The 26,617-nt window shown below is 51.9% G+C and overlaps 1 protein-coding gene and 2 long non-coding RNA genes across 7 annotated transcripts in view; 1 reads left to right on the forward strand and 2 right to left on the reverse strand.

Annotated features, from left to right (window-relative positions):
- LOC112655958 (sperm acrosome-associated protein 7-like) lies at positions 1–20,814 on the reverse strand. Of its 3 annotated transcripts, none has more exons than XM_025441179.3 (6): positions 20,675–20,814; positions 16,960–17,022; positions 13,506–13,601; positions 12,533–12,628; positions 2,551–2,628; positions 1–219 (listed from the first exon to the last, which is right to left on the reverse strand). In XM_025441179.3, the coding sequence occupies exons 1-6, from the start codon at positions 20,760–20,762 to the stop codon at positions 134–136; spliced, it is 507 nt and encodes a 168-aa protein (XP_025296964.1). In that variant the 5' UTR covers positions 20,763–20,814; the 3' UTR covers positions 1–133. The 3 variants fall into 3 exon arrangements, with proteins under 3 accessions (XP_025296964.1, XP_025296963.1, XP_048955311.1); XM_025441178.3 differs by having other exon boundaries at positions 2,551–2,631; XM_049099354.1 differs by lacking the exon at positions 20,675–20,814 and adding an exon at positions 19,228–19,723 and having other exon boundaries at positions 2,551–2,631.
- Positions 18,373–19,221, reverse strand: LOC112655960 (uncharacterized). The gene is made up of 2 exons (XR_007404919.1): positions 19,064–19,221; positions 18,373–18,513 (listed from the first exon to the last, which is right to left on the reverse strand). It is a non-coding gene; the product is annotated as an uncharacterized LOC112655960 (long non-coding RNA).
- The window catches only part of LOC112655959 (uncharacterized), a 12,020-nt gene continuing 5,161 nt past the window's right edge, over positions 19,759–26,617 (forward strand). The window contains exons 1-4 of one of the 3 annotated variants that reach the window (XR_003133991.3): positions 19,759–19,820; positions 20,285–20,436; positions 21,036–21,185; positions 22,359–22,631. This is a non-coding gene — a long non-coding RNA (uncharacterized LOC112655959). The other 2 variants (XR_003133990.3, XR_003133989.3) reach the window with 2 other exon arrangements.

Below are 26,617 nucleotides of genomic sequence, written 5' to 3' on the forward strand. Positions count from 1 at the left end.
TAATATTTAAGTATGTTCATTTTATTTGGCACTACTTGAATAAAGTGATTTTTCCTTATACAAAATAGTGGTTCTATTTTATTCTTCCCACTGGTGGGAATGAGTGGATGTCCCCTCAGGCAGTCTTGGCTTCTCAGTTCAGTCTCTGTCTCCCCTTGTGGTTTTTGGCTCCTCTAAACAAATGTTTGTGCTTCTTTATTTTTTGCTGGAGAGTTTTGCCTGTTTGGAAAGAGGAGATTTTCTTGAGAAATCCTAGGTGTTCCTTAGGAGGCTGGTTTCACACCCTTCTGTGGTTTGCTTACATCTGGATGTACCGGGCCCAGCCTTGGCCTGAGAGTGACGGGGACGGCTGCAGGACTCTGCACCATGTCGACAAACACCTTTCTGGGGGCAGCTGGGGTGTGGCCTTCCCACAGGTCCAGGAGGGTGGGTATGTGTGCAGATACCTCCTCCAGCCCCCTACACCCCCGTGAGCCACATGCTCTGAGTATCCCACTTTGAGGATGAAAAACTGAGGCTTAAGATGTGCTGTCATCTGCCCAGGGTCACCCCAAGTGACACAGCTCATCAGGGAGTCAGATGGGATCTGAACACAGGTCAGGGCACCACCCAGCCCCTTGGCAGTGAGCTGATCCTTTGGGCTATGCAGGGGTGAGCAGCTCACCTAATGGCAACCTCTCAGTTTCCCAAAGGAGCCTCGAGAAGAGAGAGTCCCGGGGCGGGGTGGGGGGCTGGGAGGTGAGCTTGCACAACAGACACCACCCTGCAGGTGCGCAGAGGATGGTGGGGACAAGACGGCACCTGGAGAGTCAGGGCTAACGTGGCAGCGTCCTTGCAGGAGGGAGCAGGGGAAGGTGTGGTTGGGGTGAGGTTGGCAGTGAGTCAGGTGGGGGAGAGAACTGGCAGGGTCTTGGGGAGCAGGAGGCCGTGACCCTGAGGGAGGAGCAGCGCAGAGAGGGGAGGAGCCACGCAGAGGCCGGCACAGAGAGGAGGCCGGGGTGGGGGGCCAGACCGCACCCTATGAGGCCTAGTGCCGCCGCCTTCCGCCCCCAGACCTTGCGGGGGCTCCTCTGAGCTCCGCTGGCTGGGCGGTGTCCCCTGCCCTCAGGGGCGGCCGCATAGACCAGCTCCTGTGACGTCAGGGCCCCTTGTCCTCGCCAAGGACGGCTCCTGCCCACACACTGCTGGCCCCCCGCCCTGGCCCTCGAGGGGCGTCCGCCGCCCACCCCCGGACCCCCAGACGCGGAGCCGACCTGCAGGAGCTCCAGCAGGTGGAAAGGCCCTGCCTTAGGCGTTGGGTCGTGGGAGGCTTTACTGTTCTCTCGACAGAGCTCGCAAGGCCCTGGGGGCCGGGAGTTTGGCGACGTCTCTTGTGACCTGAACGGTCGGTGGATGCGCAGCAGGTGCAGCAAACCCTAACGTCCCTCTCTGCCTCTGACTACACTGGGGGGCCTGCAGGCGCCAGGTGCAGGCCGGGGCCTGGGAGTTTGAGGCTCCAGGGCTGGCTCTGGCCCCGCACAGTCGGAGGGGCCCTGGCCGCGCGTGGTGACAACTCGCACACCCGGGAGGTCTCTAGTGACGCGTCTGTGACTCCACCCTGGCCGGCATTTCCACAAAGTACAAGACGGCAGGCTGGCTGCACGGAGGCTGGTCGGGGGCTTGGAGGAGCAGCCGACGGGGGGAGGGGAGACCCAGAGGGGTCCCAGCAGGTGGAACGGAGAGGCCGCCCAACCGTGCCCTGGAACGTGGGCTCCGCCACCGGGCGGAGTCCAGGGAGCCCTGAGCGGTGCTGGCCCCGGTAGGAGCTGGGTACACGGCAGGCGAAGGTGGGGGCTGGCCAGGTGGGTTTGGTCCTGCGGGCTCTACCAGGAGCCCCCTGCTGTGGCTTAACAGTCACATTTACAGATCCTTGCAAGTCTTCGTTGACACTAGCTGGAATTAGGGTGTGACGCGTCCCCAAAACCAGTCGGGCTTAGGGTGCGTGGATGGGTATGTGGCAGGTAGAAGGCTGGAGGTGTTCATCTGAACCATTTCTGTGACTAGAGTCTACCTGGGAGAGGCTGGGAGGACAGGAGAGGAGCGGCCTGGAGAAGATGCTCAGAGGTGTTCTGGAAAGTTCCAGGGAGAAGGAGAAGCCTGGGGCCTGGGCAGAAGCCTCCAGGGGAGTCGTGGGCTGACCTCAGCAACTAGGGAGTTGTCTGAAAGGGCAGGGGGCCGGGGGCTGGATGCTGGGGGTGACCGCAGGTGTGGGACTCAGTTCCGGGTGGGAGGCGCCCACGGTGAGGTTTGGGGACCTCCCCGGCCCGGGGTGTATGACAGTGGCCCCACATGCCCAGGACTCCTTGAATTTGGACTGGGGGGGGGCAGAGTCTGATGACACAGGAAACCGTGTGGGGCTCCCTGCCGGTCTGCCCAGGGCCTGAGTCACCTGCCCCTCCAGAGAGCTGTTCCCTGGAGCAGCCGGTTTGTCTCTTCACGATGGGGGGCATCCCAGCATGAGCCGGCGTCTCCACACTTATTGTCACCAAGATGGTCCCAAGTTCCGTTTACCTAAAGCTCTTCGGAGGCTGTAAATGATTTTTTCCAGAGCTGCTAGGCTTTTAATCTGATAAAATGTTTCTTCCTCCTCTTCTGTGGGAAAAATTAAACATAAGCATCAAGCTTTGACATACAATTGTAGTTTAATTCCAAACTCGTGTCTCTCCTTCCAACCAGGATGTCTGGTGCTCTGCCAAGGCTCTCGGCTTCTCCCCTGCACTGTTCCCAGGCCCCGCGGCCCAGTGACTCACCACGAACCTTCCATCCCCCCATCAGTTCAGAGAGGCACCAGGAACATCAGTGGGATTTCCTTTGCCAACACACACTCTGTGTGTTCACCAGCAAGTATGCAACAGGGCTGCATGGGTGTCTCTGCTCCTTCATCTTCCACCCCCAAGCCAAGCAACATCCATTAGAATGGGACAGGGATCAGTTAGAAGCCAAACACATGCTAAAAGTGGTCAGCCATGGGGGAAAGGAGAGATTTCTCTGTCAGTTCCATCCTGCCACTTAGCAGCCCAAGAGAACTATTCCAGCGCAGGAAGGGAGCCAGTGGGTTTGCAAGAGGGGCCCTGCTGTGGTGGCCAGAATTTCGCATTAGAGATTCATTCCTTGGCGCCTACTTTAAACCCTCGTTGCCTCACAATCCCGAGGTGTGGCTCAGGACAGTGTCATGTTGACTATACTTCTATGTCTTTGGGGAGGTCAGTGGCGGAGCTCAGCGTTGCCCTGAACAACGAGACCAAGACACTTGGGTCCCTCTGTTTGGGAAACAAAGGCGCACAAGAACGACCCTCTGGGAGCCAGCCTGTGTGCCCACTTGGGGCGGACGCTGGAGCTCAGGGAAGCCTGTCCAGCGGGGGAAACGCCCCGCCTGAGGCAACAGGAGCAGGATGCGCCTCTGCTCCCAGCAGAGCAGGGGTGCTGAGAGGGAGCACGGAGAGGAGGGAGCCTGAGTGGCGCCCCAGCCACGCTGAGCCGCGAGGGCCCCTGCGAGGGTTCCAGGGACCGGGTATTGGACCGTTTCTGACCTGTGCTGTCATTTCTAATGGCTCGGCCCAATAAGTTAGTCCTCAGGGAGGAGTTCTGATAGGAGGCTGTAACAGGTGCTCCTGGACCGGCCTCCCCAGTGTGCCAGGGCCTGGGCCTCAGGCCCATGGAAGCCACCTGCCACATGCTGTACTGTGGGAGTTATAAGGGATGCCCCCACCCTCCTGGGTGGGATCCTCAGCCCAATCCCCACAGGGTAGCACCCGGGCTGACCCAGGCCCCTTCTCCACCTGGGTAGGTCCCTCTTTCCTGGCCCTTCCACTGTGGTACATCCCAGTGACACCCCTGAGCAGAAGCGGGGGCACCCAGCAACCTTCCATAGCTGGTCTCTGGTGCTATGGGGATCTGGGGGCAGCTTTCTGGGTAGCCCCTTTCTCTGGGGGGCTTCCCTCTCACCTACCATCACCTCCACTTTCAGTTTTCCCTACCAGTGTCCTGGGGCCACTCTATGTCCCTCTCCTTCCCTCCCTCCATCCCACTGGCTGCCAATGCCTTAAGAAACTTTCCTACAAGGTGGGAGAGAAAAATCAACTGAATTTTGATGCGTGGGTGTCCCCCACTAAGACGGGGACCCAGAGCAACAGCCTTGCCTGGGACTGAGGACACTTGCTCCCTGGCTGGCAGTTGGCCTGTACTCTGCTCCTAGGCCATGGGATGGACTCTGGGTGTGCGGGTTAGTCTCAAGGCACAGTAGAGGGGCCCCAGAGGTTGGTTTGTTTTCTGTGAGGTGGGGTAGCTGTGAATGGTGAACCACCTACAAAGTGTGGCTGGAGGACCTGAGACAGTCAGCCCCCACTCAAACCTAGCCCCACCCCAGCCATCTGCCCAAATGCCTTGAGTTCCACCATTAGAGATCCATTCCTTTGAAATATTTTCCTTGTCAAGCTTCTCCTGCTCAAATGCTTATAACCCCTAGCAGAACATCCCTCTGAAGTTTAGGGGGTTGATGGCAGCTATCCCAGGCCCAGGAACTGGGACACACCACTGACCTGATGACCAGACTCAAAACCATGCTGAGTGTTCCTTCTTCCCCAGGAGGAGGTGGCTTGAAGTATCTAACAGTACAAATGAGGTCATTGTTGGGAAAAAGTATAAAGGTGGGCCGCAAGGAAGGGATGGCACCCACACAGAAATGGACGTTAAGGCCATTGTTGATGGATCCCAGAGCCCATGACAGATGTCAGGAGGTGGGCACACCCTGAGACCATCTAGCAAGAGTGTGAACAGGCCACCCCCAGGAGACCAGCTGACTCCACCTGTTCCACCTCAGCTCTCCCAGACTGGGATGGGGGCTGCCTCACACTCCCAGTCAGCTTTTCTGAATTGAGCAGATGGCTCAGGCATGAGGACGGAGGAGGAAGGAGGAGGAGTTCAAGCAGCAAGCACCAGGTAGAATGTCACCAGGGGGAGGAGAGGTCACTTTATCCTTGTCCAGGCTGAGTTTTTGTTAGTATTTTCCCATGGGTGGAAAGTCAGCATTTCATGGAACTTTTTTAAAAACCCCAAGTGGGAATCCTGGTGTCCTCTTGCTGGTTGAGTCCACTCTCCCACCCATTCCGACTAAAACCTCTGCACCGAATTCACAAAGGAAGCAGCTAAGGCTCCTGGAAAGAGAACAAACACAGGCAGGTGCAGAGGCGTTGCCCACAAGGGGAAGGATTTCATGTGCCTGTGTGTGTTTGCTTCCGGGCTTTGCTCTGAGGATCAGCCCAGTTGTGCTGTAGCACTGTGGCAAGGGCAGCAAAACTGACAGAAACTCCATCTTTCTGGCCACAGGAAAAGGAGCCCCTGAAAGCCCAAGAGTGCACCGTGGGGCTCGGGAGGGGAGGACACTGCAGAAATGAAGTTCTTGCTTCTGTGTGTGAAACCCCACCAGCCTCACACTGGAGCTGGTGTATACACAGGACACTCAGACCAGCAGAGAAAAGACTGCGAGAAGTGATAGATTCAAACCAGCACTCACAACCAGCGAGATCAAACATACCGGGTAAACCTAACCAGGTGGAATGGCTGCTAATATCAGAACATCAGTGTTCTCCAGAGGGTTCAATCAACACAACCTAATACTTACAATGTCCGGGATTCAACACACAATTCCTCCACGTGGAGAGAACCAGGGAAATAGCACCAGATTTCAGGGGGAAATGTAGCTGACAATATCACCCTCAACATGACTCAGGTGTGGAATTATCTGCCAAACACTTGAAAGCAGTCATTACAAATATGCTCCATGAGGTAAAGAAAGACATGAAAAGTGAATGAAAAAAAAAATTCTCTGGGAACAGCAGGGGAATAAATATACTACAGAACTGAAAGGAAATCACAGAGCTAAGAAAAAAATGTCAGAGATGAAAATTTTACTGATGGGCTCAACAGCAGGTGGAGACTCCATGTATGGAGGACCAAGCAGCAGAAATTATGCAAATGGAGCAGGAGAGGAAAATATGGGAAGAAGCAGAGTCTCAGAGACTCATGGGACAGTATCTAAAGGTATAATATATGTGGAATTGGTGTCCTGGAAGAATAAGAGAAAAAGACTGGAGCAGAAAACATATTTAAATAAAAACACCCAAATAGTTCTACAGATGTTGAAAAATTTTAACTTATCAGAATTTTTCCAACAAATGAAGCTTCAGGTTCAGATGCTTTTACTGGCGATTTCTATTGAGGAAGAAATAATACCAACCTTACTCAAACTTTTATTTTTTTATTTTTTAAATATGTTATTTATTTATTCATGAAAGACACACAGAGAGAGAGGCAAAGACATAAGGAGAAGGAGAAGCAGGTTCCCCGTGGGACTTGATCCCAGAACCTTGGAATCATGACCTGAGCCAAAGGCAGACACTCAACTACTGAGCCCTCCAGGCATACCTTACTCAAACTTAGAGGAAACTAAGAGGCGTCACAGGCCAACTCATTATGTGAGGCAAGCCTCTTACCAAATGTGACCACGATATTATGTGAACGAATGACAGACCAATATTTCTTATGAATACAGATGCAAGATCCTTAGCAATATTTGAATACAGGTGAAAAATACTTAGCAAATCTTTGCAAGTTCAGTAGAACAAAACAAAAACTATAGAGCAACCAAAACTAACAAGGATGACACATCATGATCTGATAGGCCTTATCGCAGGAATGCAAGGTTGGTTTAGCATCTAAAAGTCAATGTAATTCACCATTTTAACATAATGAAGAAAAGGAACTGTCCAATCATTTCAATATATACAGAAAAAGCAGTTGACAAAAACTCCCAGCAGAATAAGACTAGTGAGGAACCTTCCAGCCTGATGAAGCATGTCTATGAGAAACTTACAGCCAAGGTCAGACTCAATGACAAAGGGCCAACTGCTTTCCACAGAGGCCTGAAAGGAGCCATGGATGCACACTTCCTCTGCTTCTACTCAAGATCTTACTTCCATAGCATCATGTGCTGTGTTACGCCCAAGACATTTTCTAGTTCATTTCTGAAAGGCAGAGGGTCTTAATTCTTGGACCCTCCAACATCAATGAATCTTTGCTTGAGTCCTAAGGGTGTGAGTCTTTGCAACTCCTCTGTCTGAGACAGAGTGTAGATTCAGGGAGTATTTGCCTGTACCCGAGGGTTCAGGGACATGCCACCCTCTCCCAGCAGCTAGGTTAGAAGAATCTGGGAGGTGGGCAGACTTCCTGTGTGGGCTCCAGCAGCAGCAGCCAGTCATCTTGTGCATGGCTAAGGGTCTTGCTCTGGTCTCCTGCCCTTCCCTGCCCCCTGATCTCAGCAGACACCTGTGGAAAAGAGGTAGAGAACTGGTCCAAGATCCTGAGTCTGGGGCCCAGCTATTCCAAACTGATGTCCAGCCCACACTTGGCCTTTAAAAATTAGCCAAGCTTTAACTGATTTCTTTTTACCCACTTGCATGGTAGCCACCTGTCTTTCCTGGGCTCTGTCAAAGCTGACATGGACCTGTGCCCCATCCCTCCATGGAGATGCTTGTCTCTTGTGGGAACTCAACCTACCTGGTTGCCTTCTGACTTCAGCTCTCTGCTGAGCTCAAGAGAAGCCATGGTCTTGTTATTTGTCTTTTTTTCATTGTTAGAGTGGGAACAATGTTCTTAGCAGCTTTCTTCTAAGGAGAATCAAAAGTTTTGAAACACACTTATTCTGTCTTTTCTGAGGTTATTCTGTTATTTGCTACTTTTCCTCTCATCATAGTGTATTGTCCCCTTACATTCTGCACGGGAATCATAGGCTCACCTCTGGCAGGGCTTTTGGCTGAGAACACCATGCAGAGCCTGGGTAAAGGCATGCTCCTTCATCACACTTTTGCATTTGCTTCTACCAAGCGTCTCAGCAGTGTCAATGCCAGAATCCTAAAAATTTCCTTCTCAGCCCAGCATGCATAAAGGACTAAGTGCCCATGAACCCGTGTTTCTAAATTTTCAGGCAACGTCAATAGACAATTGACTCACTGGAAGAAAATATTAGCAACATATAACACAGACAAGAGACTAGTATCCCTAATACATAAAACACTCTTAAACATTAAAGAATAGAGAAACGAGGAAAAGATAACAGATAATTCACAAAAAAATACTAAAATGACCTGTAGACATGAGAAGATGCTCCAACTCGTTTATATTTACAGAAACATGAATGAGAACAACTCTGAAATATCATTTCTCACCTATTGGGTTGTCAAAGCTGAAAAAGTATGATGACTTATTCTGTCATCAAGGCGTCAGGGAAGCAGGCTCTTACACACACCAGTGGTGGGAGCGAAAACAGGCACAACCTCCTGTGGGTTATTGGGGAACTCAAAAGCAATGACATACACACTCATCTTTACTCAGCATTCTGCATGTGGATTTCTACCTTGAAGATACAAATCCAACAATATGAAAATACATATGTGAGAATCATCCATTTATGGCGCTGTTGGCAAAGTATTTGAGATGACATGAATGCCCACGTGTAGGACAGTGGGACAGAACCATACAACTGTAAAAACTAATCATGAGGAAGTCTTCTATGAACTGGAATGATCTACAATACTGTGAGGCTAAGAACTACAATATCGTTAGGCTAAGAAAGAAGAGTGCAAAATATCTACAGTAGGCTGCCTTTCATGCATGGAAAACAGGTTATAAGAAAATACACTCTATCATACCTCAGTGAAGTGGGTTAAGAACATTTAAGAGGAAGACATATGATACAAAACAGTAAACAGAGTAATCCTGTACAAAAAAAGAAACATGTACATGGACCTGCTTATTCATGCCCAAGGAAGTATGGGAAGGAAAAGCCAGGAAAGGATGAGGCTAGTACCTGCAGGAGGTGAGGCAATAGGAGGACAGTAGGGGGAGGGGAGCATGTTAGAGGAACAAGGGGAGGCAGTACTTTTGGGTATGTGACTTTTTGTATTAGAATCATAGTCATGTTTCATATACTCCAAAATACCTAAGTAAAATCAACCATGGTGAAAAGGGACCTAAAACAACAGTACAAGTAAATAATAGAACCACACCAGAGAGGGTGCAAAGAAAGGAACTTGGGAAACAAGGGTCTGACTGTATATTTTAAGGCTGAAGATGAAAGTCGTCCCCAAATCTGGTCTGCTACTAGTTAGTAAAATCTGGTTTTCATGGGATGGGCCTGCGTCAGCAATTCCTCAGCTACTTCCATGTTTCCTGGGACTGAGCCAATGGGTTGACTCTGGTGGTACATGACAGCCAGGTTTCTCATAAAGAAAAGGAAGGAGGTACCATGATCCTTGAGGTCTGGGATCACTGGAATCTGTTGGAATTCATGGTGCCCAACATCTGAGCCAGCAGCTATAGAAACGCAGATCTGTGCCCACACACACCTTTCCCGTCTCTGTCCACTGAGAGGGCCTGGACACAAATGCCACACCAGAACAGCAAACATGTCTAGCCCTGACCTTGACTTCTAACTCCCTCTCTGTGTTATGGGGGACCAGGGCTCCGTGTAGACCTGGCTGCTCCCAGGCCTGGGGCAGGAGGAGTGTGCGAGGGGCCTGGAACATCTTGCAATGTAAAAAGTTAAGACATTCTCAGAAGCAATGGCAACATGTTGAGCTCCAAACAATAAAATCCGAGAGACAAAATACATAATACTAGTGCTTTGTAACACAGTGAATGACCCATTGAACCCAATAGATAGCCCTGTACGTTTACACTGATCTAAACATAATGGAATAAAGTCAATAAAGACCTAAGAAGGTACAGCTCTTCCTTACAAATGCGGAAGGAATGAGAAAAATCACCTTTTGGCAAATACTACAGTCATAATTTTTGCAGGTAAGAAGCAATGGATGCTAAATTAGGGGTGAAAATATGGTGGTGAAAATAGGATATTTTTACAGTCTGAAATACCTCCCCACAAAATACTAATTATTTACAAGTGGAAAAAAATCAACACGATTATGGAGAAAGCTGGAATAAGTACCTAGAATAAGTGACCAAAGTAGACACTCCAAGGAATGAGCTATGTCTACATCATGCACGTCCTCATGGGACACACGGAGGAAGGCATAGTCTTGATCCTTTAACATTCTTGCCCCAAATGTGTAACCTGAATCTAGTCATGGGGAGAATTCAGACAATCTGAAATCGAAAGAGATTCAACGAAGTAGCTGGCCAGCACTCTCCAAGGTCATGAATGACAAAGACAGACCAGGCTGGAGAACATACAGACAGATGGGTAACTGCCGTGTGGCATCTGGATGGAACCTGGAGCCCCTCCGCCCCAGAAGGCATTGGTAAGATAATTGGCAAAATTTGGATCAGGTCTGTAGGTTACTGGGCAGGGCTGCATCAATGTAAACGTCCTGGTTTTAGTAACTGTACTCAAGTTACGTAAGATGTTACCACTGGGAAAAGCTGGGCAGAAGGAACACAGGAAACTTTTTGTACTACTTTCTCAGGTTTGTTGTGAGTCTAAAATGATTTCACCATGGAATTGTTTTAAATGTCGAATTGTCCATGTTTTACCCGTCCCATTGCTTTCCAATTACCAGACATGCCGGCCCTGGCTCCTGCACCCTTGGTGTGATCTGCACGTGAGCGTGCACACACACACGCATACACAGCAGTCCCAACCCACCTCCACACGTAAGCAGCCGGACACAATCTGCCTATCTGCACCAGTGTGCAAACAGATATCTTTATTGAGGTGGACCATGTTCAACTTTGCTGAGGACGGGGCACTTCATCTGCTCAGCGATTTGCCTCCTGGCCCCTCTGTAGCCAGGAGGCCTCAGGTCAGGGAGGGGGAGACAGCTATGGTGCCTGGACCCCTAAGACAGGATGGCGCTCTTCCCAGGACGGCCAGCTCGGAGACAGCCTCTGTACCCCGTGGCACGCCCCTCCTGGGCTGACTGGCTCATCAGCTGTCCTCCGGGGCCACCCCACCCTACTAGGAGTTCCCACTCAGGCTTCGATTGAGACCAGACTGGAAGGCCAAGGCTTTTTCTCTTCTCAAAAACTCCAGCTACCTCCTCTCATCACCCCGATCAAACTGCCTGGGTGCTGGTTCCTAACCTACCTCCAGCCTGCCGCATGATATGGGCAGTACCTTAACTGAGCTGTGCCTCAGTGTCTCCATCTGAACAGTACTCTCTAGCGAGGCAAGGCACGGACCACTTCTGCCACCTGAAGCTGTTGCCAGTGTAAGCAGGAGGCTGTTAGGTTAAATGGTGGCGTTTGCCTTGGGGCCCAGAGGGGAGTGGCATGTGTGCCCACAGCTCAGGAGCCTGCAGAGAGGGGTGGGCCTCAGGGTGCAGCCGAGGTCAGGGAGGAGCGCAGTGGTGGTCTGCAGTGCCATCTGCAGCTGCCCACGCACACACTGCAGGTGTGGGATTTCATGGTCCCGCTGAGGTCTGGGCTGGGCTCCAGGATCCCGGCAGGCTGCTGGCTTCTCTGATCCCACGCCCCAGACTCCATCCCTTCACCCTGGCTCTCATTCTTGGCCACTTCATATTTTCCTGCCTGTTCCTATCTCCTCCTCCTTCTCCAGTAAGTGCCACAGGTGTGATGCAGGTAGAGTGTATTCCTGAGGCCACAGAAGCTCATGGTCTGTCCTCTGCTACACACCCGCCCTTATCGACTCCTCATGCAGGCCCCCTGCTAAAAAGGTGTCTGGCTAGATTCAATTTATGACCATTAGGCACTTTGCGGAATTCAAGAGGTGGGACAAATCCAAGGGCTTAGATGTCGTCCTTGAATAAGCATCCTACTCTCTCTCTCCATCCTTCTAAACAGCAGAGGCTAGCGCCCAAGGCTGAGCTGAGATGCAGGTCCCAGGGTCCTCCCCCTGCAGAGATGCTCTATGGGACCTGGGAATAAGTTTGTGAGCCGGCCCCCCTCCCCTGTGCCTGGTACCCAGGACCTCGTCCCACCTCAGGGCCCGCAGAGACGCCTCACAGGGCAGGTATCCCACGAGCTACACGGGCGGCCTTTCTTCCGCACAATCTTTAAAGAAAATATCTGTCTTCCGCGGGGTGCTAGCTCCTCCGCCGCGGAGCCTTGCACACCGGAATTCCTGTCGCAACCCCTGCTGCTGGAGGGGCGCTCTGCCCCGCTCCTGGGGGCCTCCCTGAGGGGATGCTGGCTCTTCCTGCACACCCCCGGGAGGGGCTCTGACCCAGCTGGAGTTTGGCTGGCGGGCAGTGTGGCAGCCCCCCCCCCCCCAGGTGGCCACCTGCCTGCGGACCTTCCGGCCTTGCCCTGCTTTTCCAGGGTCAGAGTCACCGCGCGGTGGGGCTGGCGGTTCCTCGACAGAGACGGGAAACCTGCCCAACTGGGTTCAGTGAAGCAGCCTCCCTCCCCAGCCACACTTGCATCCTCCGTAACGGGGTCCCCATCCGCATCTGCCTGGCGCCTCCATCCTCCCCACTAGGTTCTCAGCGCAGGAGGGCGATCACCAGGGTGCATTTACCATTCAGGGAAGACGCGTCTTCATTCTCAGAAGATAATTCCTTTTCATGATACTTCTTATTCATACCCGTCTTAAACTCCTTTTCAGTGTGGGTATCTTTGATGAAGAACATGGAAAAAATAAGGAAATGATTTTTTGATTACACATACACGGACCTTTGGGTCCACCCTGTATTTTATGGAATGCTGCTGGAGTTTTCGAGTCCTACTGGAAATGGGCTTTGGCAAGTGCACAGGCATCATCTGACCCCCTCGAGCCCCGCCATGTGGGCCGCGGCAGACCGTGGGTGATGCTGATCCCAGGAACTGGAGTTGACCTCCGGAAGCACCGTCCTGGGGCGAGGCTGAACTTCCCTGGCCCTGGATGCAGTGTGTGCACCGCATGTAGATGGTGATCCCTGTGTCCCCTGAGCAGGTGTCACCCAGACCCTCTGCCTCGGTTCTCTGCGTGCTGTTCACTGGCCTCGGTGGGTGCTGAACACCACGGAGCTGCACTTCAGCAAAGCACGTTCTTTATCTTGGCTCACTACTGGTGGGGGGCCTTGGGCGAGTCCTTCTGACCTTAGTTCTATCCCCGTGGAACGGGGTCCTGGTCACCGCGCCCGTCTCAGGAGGCTTAGGCCCGCGTCAGGGTGCTGGCAGTGGAAAGTGCCTGTTTCATGGGCCCCGTGTGCCTGTGGTGGCTGAGCCTGACTTGCAGCTGGAGCACAAGACCTTGCTTGTGTGTGCACCCCAGAGACCACCCCAAAATAAAGGGAACTCGTCTCCGCCAGCCCAGGCTCAAACTCCTCAGTCTCGGGGAGGTCCTAGAAATGGTTTGGGACAACTGTTTCTTTCCCCTTCATTTGCTTTTGTCCCAGATGTAGTTGCCCCTAAAGAATGATTCTGCCTAAAGGCAGAATGATGGGATTGTGTCTCCACCACCATAGACCCAGGGACACACGCAGTTGTAGGTTTAAAAAATGTATACTTGCTTTCTTTCTTCAAAGCTCTTGATTTTGATAGTAGCCTTTGTGTTACAAGCAGTGATGAATTGCTTGGATCCAAGATCTCTTGGACTAGAATTTCATCTTGGGAAAAGCACACAAGGACGTGTTAAAGCCAGAGATACAGGATGGACCACGACCCTTTTGCCCCACGGGGACCTGCTGCAGCGTATGAAGCAGCGACTAGAAGCAGGGACCCAGGTGCCCTGTGCAGATGCTGTTTGGCTTCTAAAGAACCTTGTCTGGGGTGGGTGATGCCTGCCCCCTCCACAATTTCTGAAAACCTGAGACCATCCAGGTACCCCGGCAGGGTAAACACTGTCCCCAAAGACACGATACCAGAAGCCTGGCCCCCGCTGCAGACCCCCATCGTTCCGTCCCCTCTGAGACTTTCCCCAGGCTGTCCCGTGTCAGTGCACCCTCTCTCCTGATTTCTGAATAAGATGGTGTTGCTTTCTCCCTTTGCATCTTTCCCACCTCTCCTAGGAAGCTTTTTTTTTTTTTTAAGATTTTATTTATTCGTGAGTGACACACACACACACACAGAGAGAGAGAGAGAGAGAGAGAGAGAGAGAGAGAGGCAGAGACACAGGCAGAGGGAGAAGCAGGCTCCATACAAGGAGTCTGAAGTGGGACTCGATCTGGGGTCTCCAGGATCACACCCTGGGCCACAGGCGGCACTAAACCACTGCACCACGGGGGCTGCCCTCCCAGGAAGCTTTTAACACATAAGAGCACCGGACTTGGTGTTGGACAGACGGGACCCACGTCTGGTTTGGTCTCACTGGACCTTGATCCGGGCAACTTCCTCTTGGGACCTGTCTTCTCATCTGTAAAATAGGCCTGTGCTTATCTCCTCAGGCTTGTTAGGAGGGTCACATAAAGCAGTGTGCATGGAAAGCACTTGCACAGTCAGGGATCATGGCGGAGGCTGAATGTAAAGGAAAACAGGACAGTGGCAAGTCACCCCATCTCTGCAGCCCAGTGGGTACCCTGACCAGTTGGTCCATGTGCTGGGACTGGAGCCCACCCAGCAGGTGCCCTGGTTTGCCCAGACTTTCTTGGTTCAGCAGGCAAATGCCACATCCTAGGAGCCCTGGGGACCTGGACAAAGCATGTGGCTGTCCACCGTGGCTCCAGGTCATATGAGGTACATGAGTTCAGGGCGAGAAGATCTGAAGTGTCACTGGAAACAAAGATTTTGCCGACACGCATGGAGAAACGCTCTTGGGCAACTCTGCAGCATTCCTCCCCCACGGAACCTGAACCCAGCATCCATGTGTGCATCCCCGTGGGGCAGGGGCCTGCACCCTGCCTTCTTCCTGCCCTGGGAATGGCCACAATTATGGAGCTGTGGACACCATCCCTGACCACAGGATATGAGCTCAAGGGATGGCCAGGGTGACCTCAGGGACATAGTTGGATATCATGGAGCTGCTGGTGACACAGGAGCACAGCCCCTGTTTGGTTGAGCTGCTGCCACTCTGTCTCTGCTCACATGGCCAAGTGCATTCTTTGCTGGTGCACTGCTCTGGCTATACCTGCTTCCACCTTGAGAAGACCTTGGCCACTTTTCTGGGACAGCTATTGTGCAGAAGAACCAATTTTAAGTCCCTAAAAATTATGGTGTTTAGTTAGATTTTGAGTCACAGGGAAGAGTGGATATTTGTGTGAATAACAAATATTGAGCAGTTACTATGTACCAGAAACTGTCCAGGTGCCCAGGGGTGAAGGACAGCCCAGCCCCAGTCCCTGGTCTGCCCTGAGCCAACCAGCCATTTGAGAGGGATAGGACTGTACCTGTGTGGTCATGCACAGCACCTTCCAGAGCGCCCACCAGGAACTGAGATCAAGGATTGCCCCCGAGGCAGGCAGGGACAGGCAGGGGGCAGGAGCCCGGTTGACTGGCACCTCCTGAAGGAAGCTAGGGTGGCCTCCCGGGGACACAAAATACTGTTAGTGGCAGATGTCTTGAGAGATCCTCAAGGCAGGGGGTGACAGCCCTCAGGGCCAAGAGGAGCCCTAAGCCAACTGACTTCACAGCACTTTCAGAGCCGGGGGCTGGGGGACGCTCGAGGGTGAGCAGGCCAAAACCAAAAGTTCCAACAGGCCTCCAGAAACGTTGTGCATCTAATTGTAGCAAAACCCGTCAGGGAGCAGAGGAGCCTGATAGGTTGTATGAATGAGAAAACCCGGTCTTCGAACCATGTCTAATTTCTGACGGTTTACATTTTCTTTTCTGAGAAATGAGATATTGAATATACAAATGGACGGTGACCAGTTCTACATAAAAATATAACTGATCCACCATGTAGGCAGCCATCCAGAAGTCACCCTGAAGGAAGGTGACTGCTGTCTCCAGCAGCAAATCCTGGGGGCCGCACGCCCCCCTCTCTAGGGCCACCTGCCCCTCATGGCCGGGATGTGACCAGTAACTGCACTTCCCATCCTACAGAACCCACTTCTGGTTAGCTGTCCCTGTGTCCCAGCCAGTGCCTGGGTCAGCCCCCACCGAGAGCCCTCCCTGGCCAGCCCCTACCCCCCGGTGCCCCCCCAGCCGTCCCTGCCCCAGCACCTGCCCCAGGGCCCCCCTCAGCTGTTCCTGCACCAGTACCTGCCTCAGGGCCACCCTCAGCCGTCCCTGCCCCAGCACTTGCCCCAGGACACCCTCAGCCGTCCCTGCCCCAGCACCTGCCCCAGGACACCCTCAGCCATCCCTGCACCAGCACCAGCACCTGCCCCAGGAACCCCCAGCCGTCCCTGCACCAGCACCACCCCCAGCATCCCCCCAGCTGTCCCTGCACCACCCTGAGCTCTCCCTCCCACCCGCCTGAGTCTCTGCCACATGCATGTGACAGTGGCCTGGCCCACGCCCAGCTGCAAGACGCTCTGAATCAACAGCCTCTGCTGATCTCACGTGTCTCCAGAGACACGATGTCTCACTTTCACGGCTTCCTGCTCTCCACCCAGGAGAACAGGGGTTGGGGGGGCAGGAGCCTCAGTTCCCCTTCTGGCTTTAGTTGATCCCCACAACGTCATCAGAAATCTCCTTGACTCTATCCTTTCTGTCACGCAGGCAGTCGGGACCTTGGGTGGCCGGCCCGCGGATGGAGTGGGTGCTGGTGTTGGACCATAATCTTGCAGGTACCGAGACCGCCAGACCCGCCAGGAACTTGGGAGTATTCGCCAGCACCACTCCTAGACCTGGTGGTGCTCCCATCCTGCCGGGCCAGTTCACCTGCCTAGCGGTTGCCGGCCAGGTCCGGCACGGGGTTAGGTTTACCTAACCTGCATGTAGCATTTTTAAGAGTGTCTAACGCACACCTGTGCAGGGCCACAGGAAGGTGATTCTAGCTTCAAACCAAAACACACCCCTCTACTTTGTACCGCAAGCCACTCCTCCAAATACAGACCAGATATCTGATGTGAGGAGGTTCCTTACCAAATACTCCAGCCACATCGTCGTCCAAAATTCTTAAATTTGGTGGCAGTACAGTACTTGGACCTGTGGGGGGAATAAATACGTATTAGTTTAACAATTCATTGGATTTGCACTGACTTCTCGAAATAGTTTCAGCTTTGCGGCACCCGCCAGCCTGCTGCTGGGGAGGGGGTTTCCAGGCCCCGGTTCTCATCTGGAGAGTGGCCGGCAAGCTTGGCTGTGTTTGGAGGGACTGACGTGCCTGTGCTGGGACTCCTGCCGTCTTGGGCAGTGGTCACGGGCACCGTTGTCCCTCAGAAGGGAGCAAACATCCTGGCTCACGGGATGGCGCTCTTGCAAGTGTTCAGAGGATGTGGAGGCCGAGAAAAATTAAGGCCATTCCATCTCAAGTTTAGCATTAGCACAAGTACAGCGATCTTAGGCCCCGGGGAATAAGAGCTGAACTTTACAGGAAAAACTGCAGAATGCCCTAGGCAGGGAATCCCATATCAGAAAGACAATAAAGCTCGGAATGCCCTCCGCAGAGGATCCCCCATCAGATCTTAAGAAACTCCCCCACCCTTTCCCCATATTGGAAAGAAAAAAAAATTTTTTTCCTCCACCCCTTCTGAAAATGCCCTAGAACAGCCCATAAAAAACCCAGCTGTAACCCACTTCGGGGTCCAAGCCCCCGCTCTGCTGTGTGGAGTATACTTGGACCCAAGCTCGAGCTTGTAAATAAACCCTCGTGTGCTCGCTCGAGGTCGAGCCCTCGGTGTCGGCTCCTTGGTGGTTTCTCGGAATCGCGCTCTTGGGCACGAGGACAGCCAACCCACAGGGACGCACAGGTCCTTTTGTAAAAACCACACTGCCGCCTCCTTTCTGACCGGCTCCAACAGCAAGTGCCTCGGAAGCTTAGGGATAGGATTTGGGGAACGGGGATTGCAGACTGCTGTTCCTGTTGGGGTTCCCTGCTTGGAGGGGATCCCAGAGAGACGGTCACCAGCTCTCCCCTTTGTAAGCAGAGCGATTCCGGGCGGTCTGCCTACAGGTAAGACGTGGAGTCCCACGGGTGAGCGGGCCGGGCCAGACCACAGACCTCTGGGATCCCGGGACACCTGACTTCCAGCCTTGCAGGCCTCCCTGCCCCGAACAGCCTCGCCGGGGACCCTGCGGTGCGCGGTTACTGAGGGCGGGTTTCCCCGCAGCAGCGCCAGCCGGGGGCTCCCTCCCGCTCTCCTGGCTCAGAACAGGGTGTCCTGGTCCGGCCGTGTCCTCCGCTCGAGGTCGAGGTCAGCCTCTGGTCCAGCCCCTAGGCTACCAGAGGGGAGAGGGCAGGGCCAGGACCCCGGGCAGGGCCGCGGCGCAGGCTGCACAGAGCATGCAAGCGGCGTCTGTAGGCTCTAGGGTTCCAACAGTAAACCAATGACGACGCTGATTTTCAAATGGTTTTAATGATGGACAATCTGCATACCAATGGACTCATCTGCAGCGCAGGGCCTAGAACAATGCAGGAAATCTATGTAAAAAGGTCTGCGCTGAGATGACAATCGCTTCCCAGTGTGCTGACCTTCCCTAAACGAAGCAAACAAAAGTACAGTTCTCTTTGGATGAGGCATTAATGAGTCATTAAGAATGGGTACAGCTGCGTCTGCAAGCACTTTGTTAAAAATATTCTTTTCATTTTGTGTCTGTCCCGTAATTATAATGGAAGTATTGTGCGAGTCAGCCAGTAAGCGCGTGCAGAAAAATATTTATGTTTTAGGATATCCGCACGGGTTTTAAAGTGCGTCGTCAACTGTGGCTGCTGTGCTGTGTTTCGCCTGTTGTCCCCCCCACCCCGACGGCCAGTCTCTGGGCTTCAACACGCGGGCGCTGGGTTACCGGGATGCCCTGACTACTCCTTGGCCACCTTTGCACAGTGCCCAGCCTGGCCACCGGGAAGGGCTCACTGCGACCCCTGCGGTTGTGCTCTGGCTAATTTGGGGCAAACGAGGCGAACCAGCCCAAGGCTGCCGCCCCCCGTCTCTCCCGGGGGCCAGGCCGACCCGTGGGGCCGACAGCCCGAGCTCGTGGTGCCCGAGGAAGCGGGAAGGCCCCGGAAGCGTGACGGGACCTTAACTACCTCGGCTTTGACCTCGAGCTTTTCCGGCTTGTCTCGTCACTCAGGCAGAAGATGCGGGGAGCAAAGCGCTTGACCCTCCTGGGCCAGGCCTGCCCGGAGCCGGGGGGACCCCGCCAGGGCCTGACCCCCAGGACCGCCTGACTGTCCCCCGCACCTGCCCGCACCTGCCCGCGCCACCAGCCTCTGGCCCATGTGTCCTCAGAGAAAGCTGCCGTGTTTCCAGCGCTTTGGAGACGGAGACGCGAGGCTGCTGTCCGCCTGGGGTCGGCTCCCCGACAAGCTCCCGTCCTGCGTCACCACCACTGCCGCTCTGCCTGGGGGTTTTGTCAGCGGCCAGTGGCCAGAGCCGGTCGGTGTGGGGCCCGGAGCCCGGTGCTCGTGCGCCCCTGCGCCCCGGCTGCGAGCACACAAGGAACCCCAATGTTCACTTTCAGGGAACGGTCTAGAGACGGCCCTTAGCTGGCCTTCCCAGCCGAGGAGACCCGATGGCCCCTGGGTCCCCATCTGGACTAGCTGGCGGAGCAGGTGTGGGGGGCAGGCTGGCCGGGGCTGCCGCAGGAGCGCTCGTCCATCCGCCCTGGGGGCCGCTCCCGGGCCGCTGGCAGGTGACCTGTGAGCAGGGAGGGCTGGAGGGACGTGCGGGATGGCTCGGAACCCGGGGCAGTGTTCTGCCCGTCACAGACCCTTTGTGCCCACGGCCCCACAGAGGATCTGACCTTCCTCAGTGCCTTGGAACCGTTTCATTCAGAAGAGGAAGGTGGGAGTGCGGGCCAGCTGTCCCCTGGGCAGGCGAGGGCCCGGCCAGGGCGGGAGGCCGGTGTGGCCCCCGTGCTCCTGCTCCCAGGCACCGCACAAACCCTTCGGGTGACCCTCCGGGGCCCGCGCGTCCCCCCGGGAGCTGGGGCTGGGGGCCCACCACGGCCTCTTTCCTTCCATCCTCAGTGCCCCCGATGGAGGTGGGAGAGGGGGCAGGTGGCCTGAGCGCGGAGCTTCCTGGCGGGAAGGGGGGCGGTCCCGGAGCAACCCCTTCCTGCTGCCCTGAGTCCCCGCGGCCTGCGAGGCACAGAGTCGCATCCGGTCCCGGCCTCCGGGCCCCTCGGATCCAGCACGAGGAGGGGCCGGGGCGGCAGGACCGAGCCCGGGGCCCGCGGGGGCCGGCCCGCCTGTGACGGGGACCGCGGGGACCAGCTGCGGCCGCGTTGCATGTCTGCCTTACCTCAGCAGGGACAGGTTTACGTGGACAGTGGGGCGGGTTGGACGGGGCACCAGACCCCCGGGAACGACACAGCGGGTGTCGCAGAACGTGCGGGATGGCGGCCTGCGTGTAACTGAAACCGAGGGTGTGGGTTCTCTGGACTGTTCCTCGACTTTGGGTAAGTTAGAGATTTTCCACAATAAAAATGATTGTGCATGTTCCTCTCCCAAGGAGTTCTGGATTTTAAAGGGGCTTCAAAGATAGAAAACTGTTCAAGGCACTCCACTCCGTTCTTCCCCAGAAATAAATGATAATTGGGCAGGTAGGGAAGGACCCCAGGGAGAAGCTGTGGCGCCGATTCGGCCCCAGGGAGGTGAGCGTTTTCTGCCGCAGTGACAATCCACCTGTGACCGTACCTGAAAATATTCTTACTGGATGGAGCTTGGCTTCGTGCCAGCAGGACAGCAGCAGGACAAACACGGTCATTCCTCTGTTCCCTGCCATGTTCCCTCCAGCCGAAGGAGGAAGACCTTCCCCTGAAGGTCCTCAGCTTCACCCGCCTTGGTCTCCAGGATACTGTGGAATGTCCGGGGACCTGTGACATCATGTCGGGAAGGAGCTGAGTCCTGCTGTGTGTAGGGAAGGGAGGGTGGCACTCAGGGTCTGTGACTGGGAAGGAGTAGGAGGATGGCTGGGCCTTGGAGATCCCGTCTACTTGCTCCTGTTTTGTGTTCTGGTCCTTCTTCAGTCCTGCAGATACTTTGTCTATGTCCACAGCATCTCCTGGAAGCTTATTAGAGATGCAGTCTTGGGGACCGGCTTGGATCTCTTGAATTAGAATCTGCATCTGCACCAGCTCTCCAGGAGATACACGTGCACAATAAATTTGGGAAGCTCTGGGCTACAGCAGTGGTTACAGTGGCTCTGGTAGGGGAAGAAAAGGTTTTCTTTGACTCTCTTATGTTTCCTTGATGGGTCTGAAAATTAAACCAACAGACACAGATTAACAGGAGAAAAGCATACACATCTATTCAAGAGAAATTTTATGTGCAACAGAAGACAGCATAAGGAAACAAAGTCAAGAAGACACCGTTTGCTGAGTGCTTTATGCTGGGTTGGATGAGGAGTGGGCAGTGGTAGAGGAACAGGACAGGTGTAGGCCTAGGAGGGGAGAGTAGTGACCTGTGGGGAACAATGAGGTCTGCTTGTTAGGGTTTTTGGCATCCCTTTGTCTTCAGACATATGGACACGCCTTTCTTCTGGGTATAAGGAGGGTACCTCTTCCGTGAGGGTCCTATGACCTGTTTCAGGAGATAAGGGTAAGGTGGGTAGAGGTCAGAGTGCCCTTCCCCCATGTCCATTTTCTCAAACTCCTTCAGCTTGAGTCAGTAGGCCATGGTGATGTATTTTGGAGTAGCTTGTTCTGAGCACTATCATTCTCCCATCTGAAACTTTCCCAAGAAGATTCGTGTTCAGAGTAGATCATCCCGTACCCACTGAAACAGACTCAATGTCCTTGGCGTTTGAATGGAAACAAATAAAAACAAAGGTTAATGGTTAGAACAAACTGTAGAGTCAGCTTCTGAGGCCAGCAGGCAGACATTGGAGATTTCTAGGCTTTAGGCTCAAAGCATCTTCAGATGGAGAGAGGGCAGGTGGTAGCAATCTGACAGGTTTTCCTGGTTTGCAGTTTTTTAAACGTCCCTGGTGATGTCATCAGAAGTTCCCCACACAGCAACCACTGGGAAGGTTGTCTAAACGTGAGCTGTTGCAGTGCCTCTCTGAAGTTTATATCAAGTTGTCCAGCTCCTACTTTCAAGGCTTCAGATAAAAAGCAGTTTTAATTTTTAGTGGTTCCAAGACAGAAGGGTGGGAGAAAAATCGGAAACATTGGAGAGTGGTAGTGAGATATTGTAGGAAATTAGAATTTGGGATCCAGCTCAGCTTTATTGAGCTATATAACACTGTGTAAGTCTCAGGCGAACACAGTCCAGTTTACGGAAATGTAACAAACCTTGAAGAGAATCAATAGGACCAGCATTTAATGGCCTCGAGGGTGTGCTATAGTTTTCCAATGAAGCATCATTTTTCTCTCCGCAGTCACCACCACTGTAAAGTTTTGTCAACCTAAATAAAGGGGTAAACTGAGACAAATTCGAATGACCAGACGCTGCGTTCATTCAGGAACAGCAGAGGGATTGCAGTTGGGGAGACGCATGCTTGGAGCAAGTGGCAAGGAGTCTGTGGAAGGTCCTGGGTGGCTGCATTCATGGATGGGAGTGCAAAGAGGAGGCGTCTACCCCAAGTCCCAGCCAGGAGTTCCCTGGCTTAAGGTTGGAGACAGACTCTTGGCAGGCGCTCATTGATCAGGAGGTAAGTACGGTTTTCTCTAACACAGTGTTTTTGTGAAATTTCTCAAGCTTCATTTTTCTGGGGGCACAGTAGTAAGATTCTCCATGCCACACCCTCTGGTTGCGCTGTACATGGAAATTCTTTCAGTTTCATGGGAGGAATGATAAAAGCAGAAGAGATGTTCAGCCTTGCCTTGGTTAAATTCAAATAGATGAAACATAATTCATCAATATACATATTTCAGAAATGGAAGGCTTCATGGGCAGTCCCTGAGAATTTTTCAATACCTCGGTGTCCACAGTGTCCTATAATGCTGTCCAGTCCTCCCACCTTGGTTGGAGTTCTGGGATAACAGGCGACAATAGTCTACTGTTATCAGCCAAGTTTCAGACATTATCTAAAATGTTGATTGTCCACAGTCTTTAATTTGAATCTAGCATCTCCCAAGCCAATGGCTTTCAATGGGGGATGCACACCAGACTTGCCAATGGAGTTATTTTCTGCATTAATGGATAAGATCATATGATTTTGCTCCTTTAGCTCTGTTGATGTAACGGACTATATTGATAGATTTTTGAATTTTGAACCAGCCTTGTGTACCTGGAATAAATCCCACTTGCCTCTGGTATATAGTTTTTTTTTTTTTTTTTTATACATTGTTAGATTTGTTTGCTAATATTTTTTTTTTGCGGGGGGGATTTGTGCATCTGTGTTCATCAGAATATATTGGTCTACAGTTTTCCCTTCTTGTAATGTCTTTGTCTGGCTTTGGTATTATGGTGATGCTGACCTTATAGAATGGAAGATATTGTGCAGAAATGCTATCATTTCTTTCTTAAATTTTGATAGAATTCATCAGTGAAATCATCTGGACCTGGTTCTTTCTTCTGTGGAAGGTTTTGAATTTGTGATTTGTTCTTACCATAGACTGTTGATAAGGCAAAATAACACTCTTGCAACAATTATGTAAACAATCATGCCAAACCTAATGAGACCAACCTTATTTTCTGATTAGAAGTAATCTTTGATATTATTATGATCACAAGGAGGACTGTTAGAAAAGATTCAAAAAGACTTTGAAATGGGGAAAAAAATAAAAGCAGGATTAGTGGGTACCCGTCCACTTCACCAACCAGGTTATCCCAACATCTATTGGCTTTGAGCTATTTTACAACTCTGTATTTTATTTATTTATTTATTTTTAAAATGTTTTAATTATTTATTTGAGAGAGAGAGAGCGCATGCGCGAGCATAAGCCGGAGGGGCAGAGGGAGAGGGAGAGAGAGAATCTCAAGCAGACTCCACACTAGGTGCAGAGCCAGACATGGGACTCAATCTCAACACCCTGGGATCATGACCTGAGCAGAAATCAAGAGTCAAGGGATTAACTGACTGCACCACCCAGGTGCTCTTATAACTCTGTAATTTATATAGAAAACTGAGAGAATGCAGATAATTTTTATTCTTATAAATGAAAATTCTGTTAGGTAGAGTGCTGTTGATTATTATCCTGTAGATACTGGTTAGTTTTGCCAGTTTTGCATCATTATTCTTTTACTACTATAAATGTGCAGCACCTTAAATTTTTGTTAAATTCTTCCTCAAAATTTTCTTCAACATCTTACTGGTTCCCTCATTAATTAATAAATTAAACAAAATATTTGGCATGTGTTATACACTGTATACGAGAGTATTGATTTTACTTTTAAAAAATTGTCCTTTACCAAATATAATGGGATTTCTTCCCAGAAAATGCATATTAACAGCAAATATCACCTGCAGTTTGGGTTTTACAGCCCTATAAGCCCATCTATGAAAACCTATGTGTTCTCAGATGGCAGGATGCCTGGGTCTAATGTACTATAATGATTATATTTTGTCACCTGTTAAGCTGAGTTTAATGACAGGAGGGACAGTTTACACATTTGAGTATCCCTGGCACAGAGGATAGCATAGAATATGCATTCAGCCCTCAACAGGACAGCTTTCTTTGCAGGACAGAGGAGCTTCAGCTCGTGGCTGGATGGTGGACATCCATGGCCAAGTTGGAGGTCAGAGCACATGTGCTCGTTGAAGAATCTCGGTGAACTTCAGGGCTTGGTGGGAGGCAGGACTCCAGTAGAACTGGGGAGTAGTCTTGTCAACAATGTCCTTCTCTGAATTTCTGGGTGGTCTTTACTCATGTTTCCCTGTGACTCAGGGAGGTGAAGGGAACTGGGTTATTCTACTGGCACAGTGTCAGGAAGGGATTTTTGATGGAGTTAAAAACCCTGTACAAAATCCAATGAAAACTTTAAAAATCACTGACTAACTTATCTTTAAGAACCTTATTTTCAGTTAGCCTCAGGATATAAGGTAACAATAATAAGTAATAATGCATGTCAAGGAGTTGAAAAACCAGATGACCTAATTCTGGTGTTGAGCCTGACCTTGGGCATCTTCAGGTGGGTCCTTTGAAGTTTTGTGTCTTTAAGGACACGGAAGGGCGCCTGCTCCACCTTCTTATGGGTTATATGAGGATCAAGTGGGATAATGTGTGGGTTTAAATACCTTAAAATATTGGGGAAATAAACTCTATCCAAATGAGAAAAGCAAAGGCTGATTATTCAGAGCCAGCTGTGTAGCAGAGTGTCGGCTGCCATCACTTGTGATTGGGAGAGACGAGGCAGGCAGGAGAGGGGAGCGCTTATACTGGACAAGGGGACAGCGCTTGTGTGCCCTGGTGGAGGCAGCTGCTGGTCTGAGGGCACTGGAAGGGGTGACCAGGAGCTGGAGTCCTATGTGATTGGTTCCAGGCTCATACTTGGCTTTCTCTGGTTGGTCCAGAGTTGGAATCAGGGACCCGAGTGAGGGAAGCTGTCAGTTATTGATCAAGTCCTGGACATGTGGGGCTGATTGTTCCAGAAGTTACTGGCCACTCTCTGGGATTGTCACTAGAGATGGCCCTCTGGTGACTGTAGGTCTGATTCACAGTAGGTGGCTGTCTGGGTTGTTTTTAATAGATAAGGGGTTGGTTTCCTGGGCAGGCTGCTGCAGGTTGTGGTCAAAGTTCTATTTTTATATACATTCTGGCCATTGTCCATTTGTATATTCGGTTTCTCTAATGTGTATGAAAGGCGTCAAATTCTGAATGTGACCGAATTGATTCATGAAACTGGCATTTGGTATTTCTTAATTGAGTATTCCTAAGGAAAATCCCAAAATATTGCTTGAACTAAGTAGACCTGTTCCCAGAAACTGCCTGAGAAGGCGACAGCTGGTAGTATTTAAAGGCTTCCCTTTAATCCACTGCCCGGAAGGCTGACTTGGGTTACCCGTGACGTTCTCCACCCAGCCCAGCCCCTTGTTCGGAGCAGGTGGATGGGGGAGGCAAAGCAGCTGACAGGAGTTCATATCCCCAGGGTGCTCATTACCTAATTTTTATATCCAGAATCACAGAATTGGAAGGGACTCAGAAAGTCAGTTGTCTAGCCCCTGCCCTGGAAGAGCATTGGTAAATTGTTTCTGAAAAAGTTTAGCTGGGACCAGAACACAATAATTTTACTTGGCAGCTGACTGTGGGATTCAAGCTTCCAGAAAAGTCGAGTGTAATAGGCAGCCAAGAAAGAAGGAGACAAGAAGGCATGCCTAGCGGAGCTAACAGCTTCACCCGAGATGATGGGGCACATGGATCTGGAACCATCACTACCTGCCCAACAGGCTGGTGTAGACAGTGCTGAGCCAGCTAGTACCTTTTCACCAGCAGACGTGTCTGCTTTTCTGACTTGACAAGCATCACAGTTGCATGTATTCAAAAATCTCTTGGCTAAAAGATTTTGTGGCTATCTTCTAAATCTTCACTTTTTTGGAAGCAGGCATTTCCAAGTGCTTTCTAAATAAACTTAAAAAATTTTTAAGCTGTCTCTTTTTCTCTTCCAGTCGGAAGCACTTGGGGAGCTGTGGCTTTGGTGCAGACATGGCCAAGTCCAAGAACCACACCATGCACAATCAGTCATGAAAATGGCACA

Source organism: Canis lupus, chromosome 22, assembly GCF_003254725.2.
Source record: "Canis lupus dingo isolate Sandy chromosome 22, ASM325472v2, whole genome shotgun sequence".
NCBI classification, from domain to species: Eukaryota; Metazoa; Chordata; class Mammalia; order Carnivora; family Canidae; genus Canis; species Canis lupus.

Excerpts from the sequence above, each read along its gene's own strand:
- LOC112655958 (XM_025441178.3), bottom strand. The coding sequence starts at position 20,762 with ATGGCAGGGAACAGAGGAATGACCGTGTTTGTCCTGCTGCTGTCCTGC. Across the intron at positions 12,629-13,505 it reads AAGAGCTTTGAAGAAAGAAA|ATACCCACACTGAAAAGGAG; the intron begins GCAAGTATACAT and ends TCTTCATCAAAG. Across the intron at positions 2,632-12,532 it reads AGACGCGTCTTCCCTGAATG|AAGAGGAGGAAGAAACATTT; the intron begins GTAAATGCACCC and ends TTTTTCCCACAG.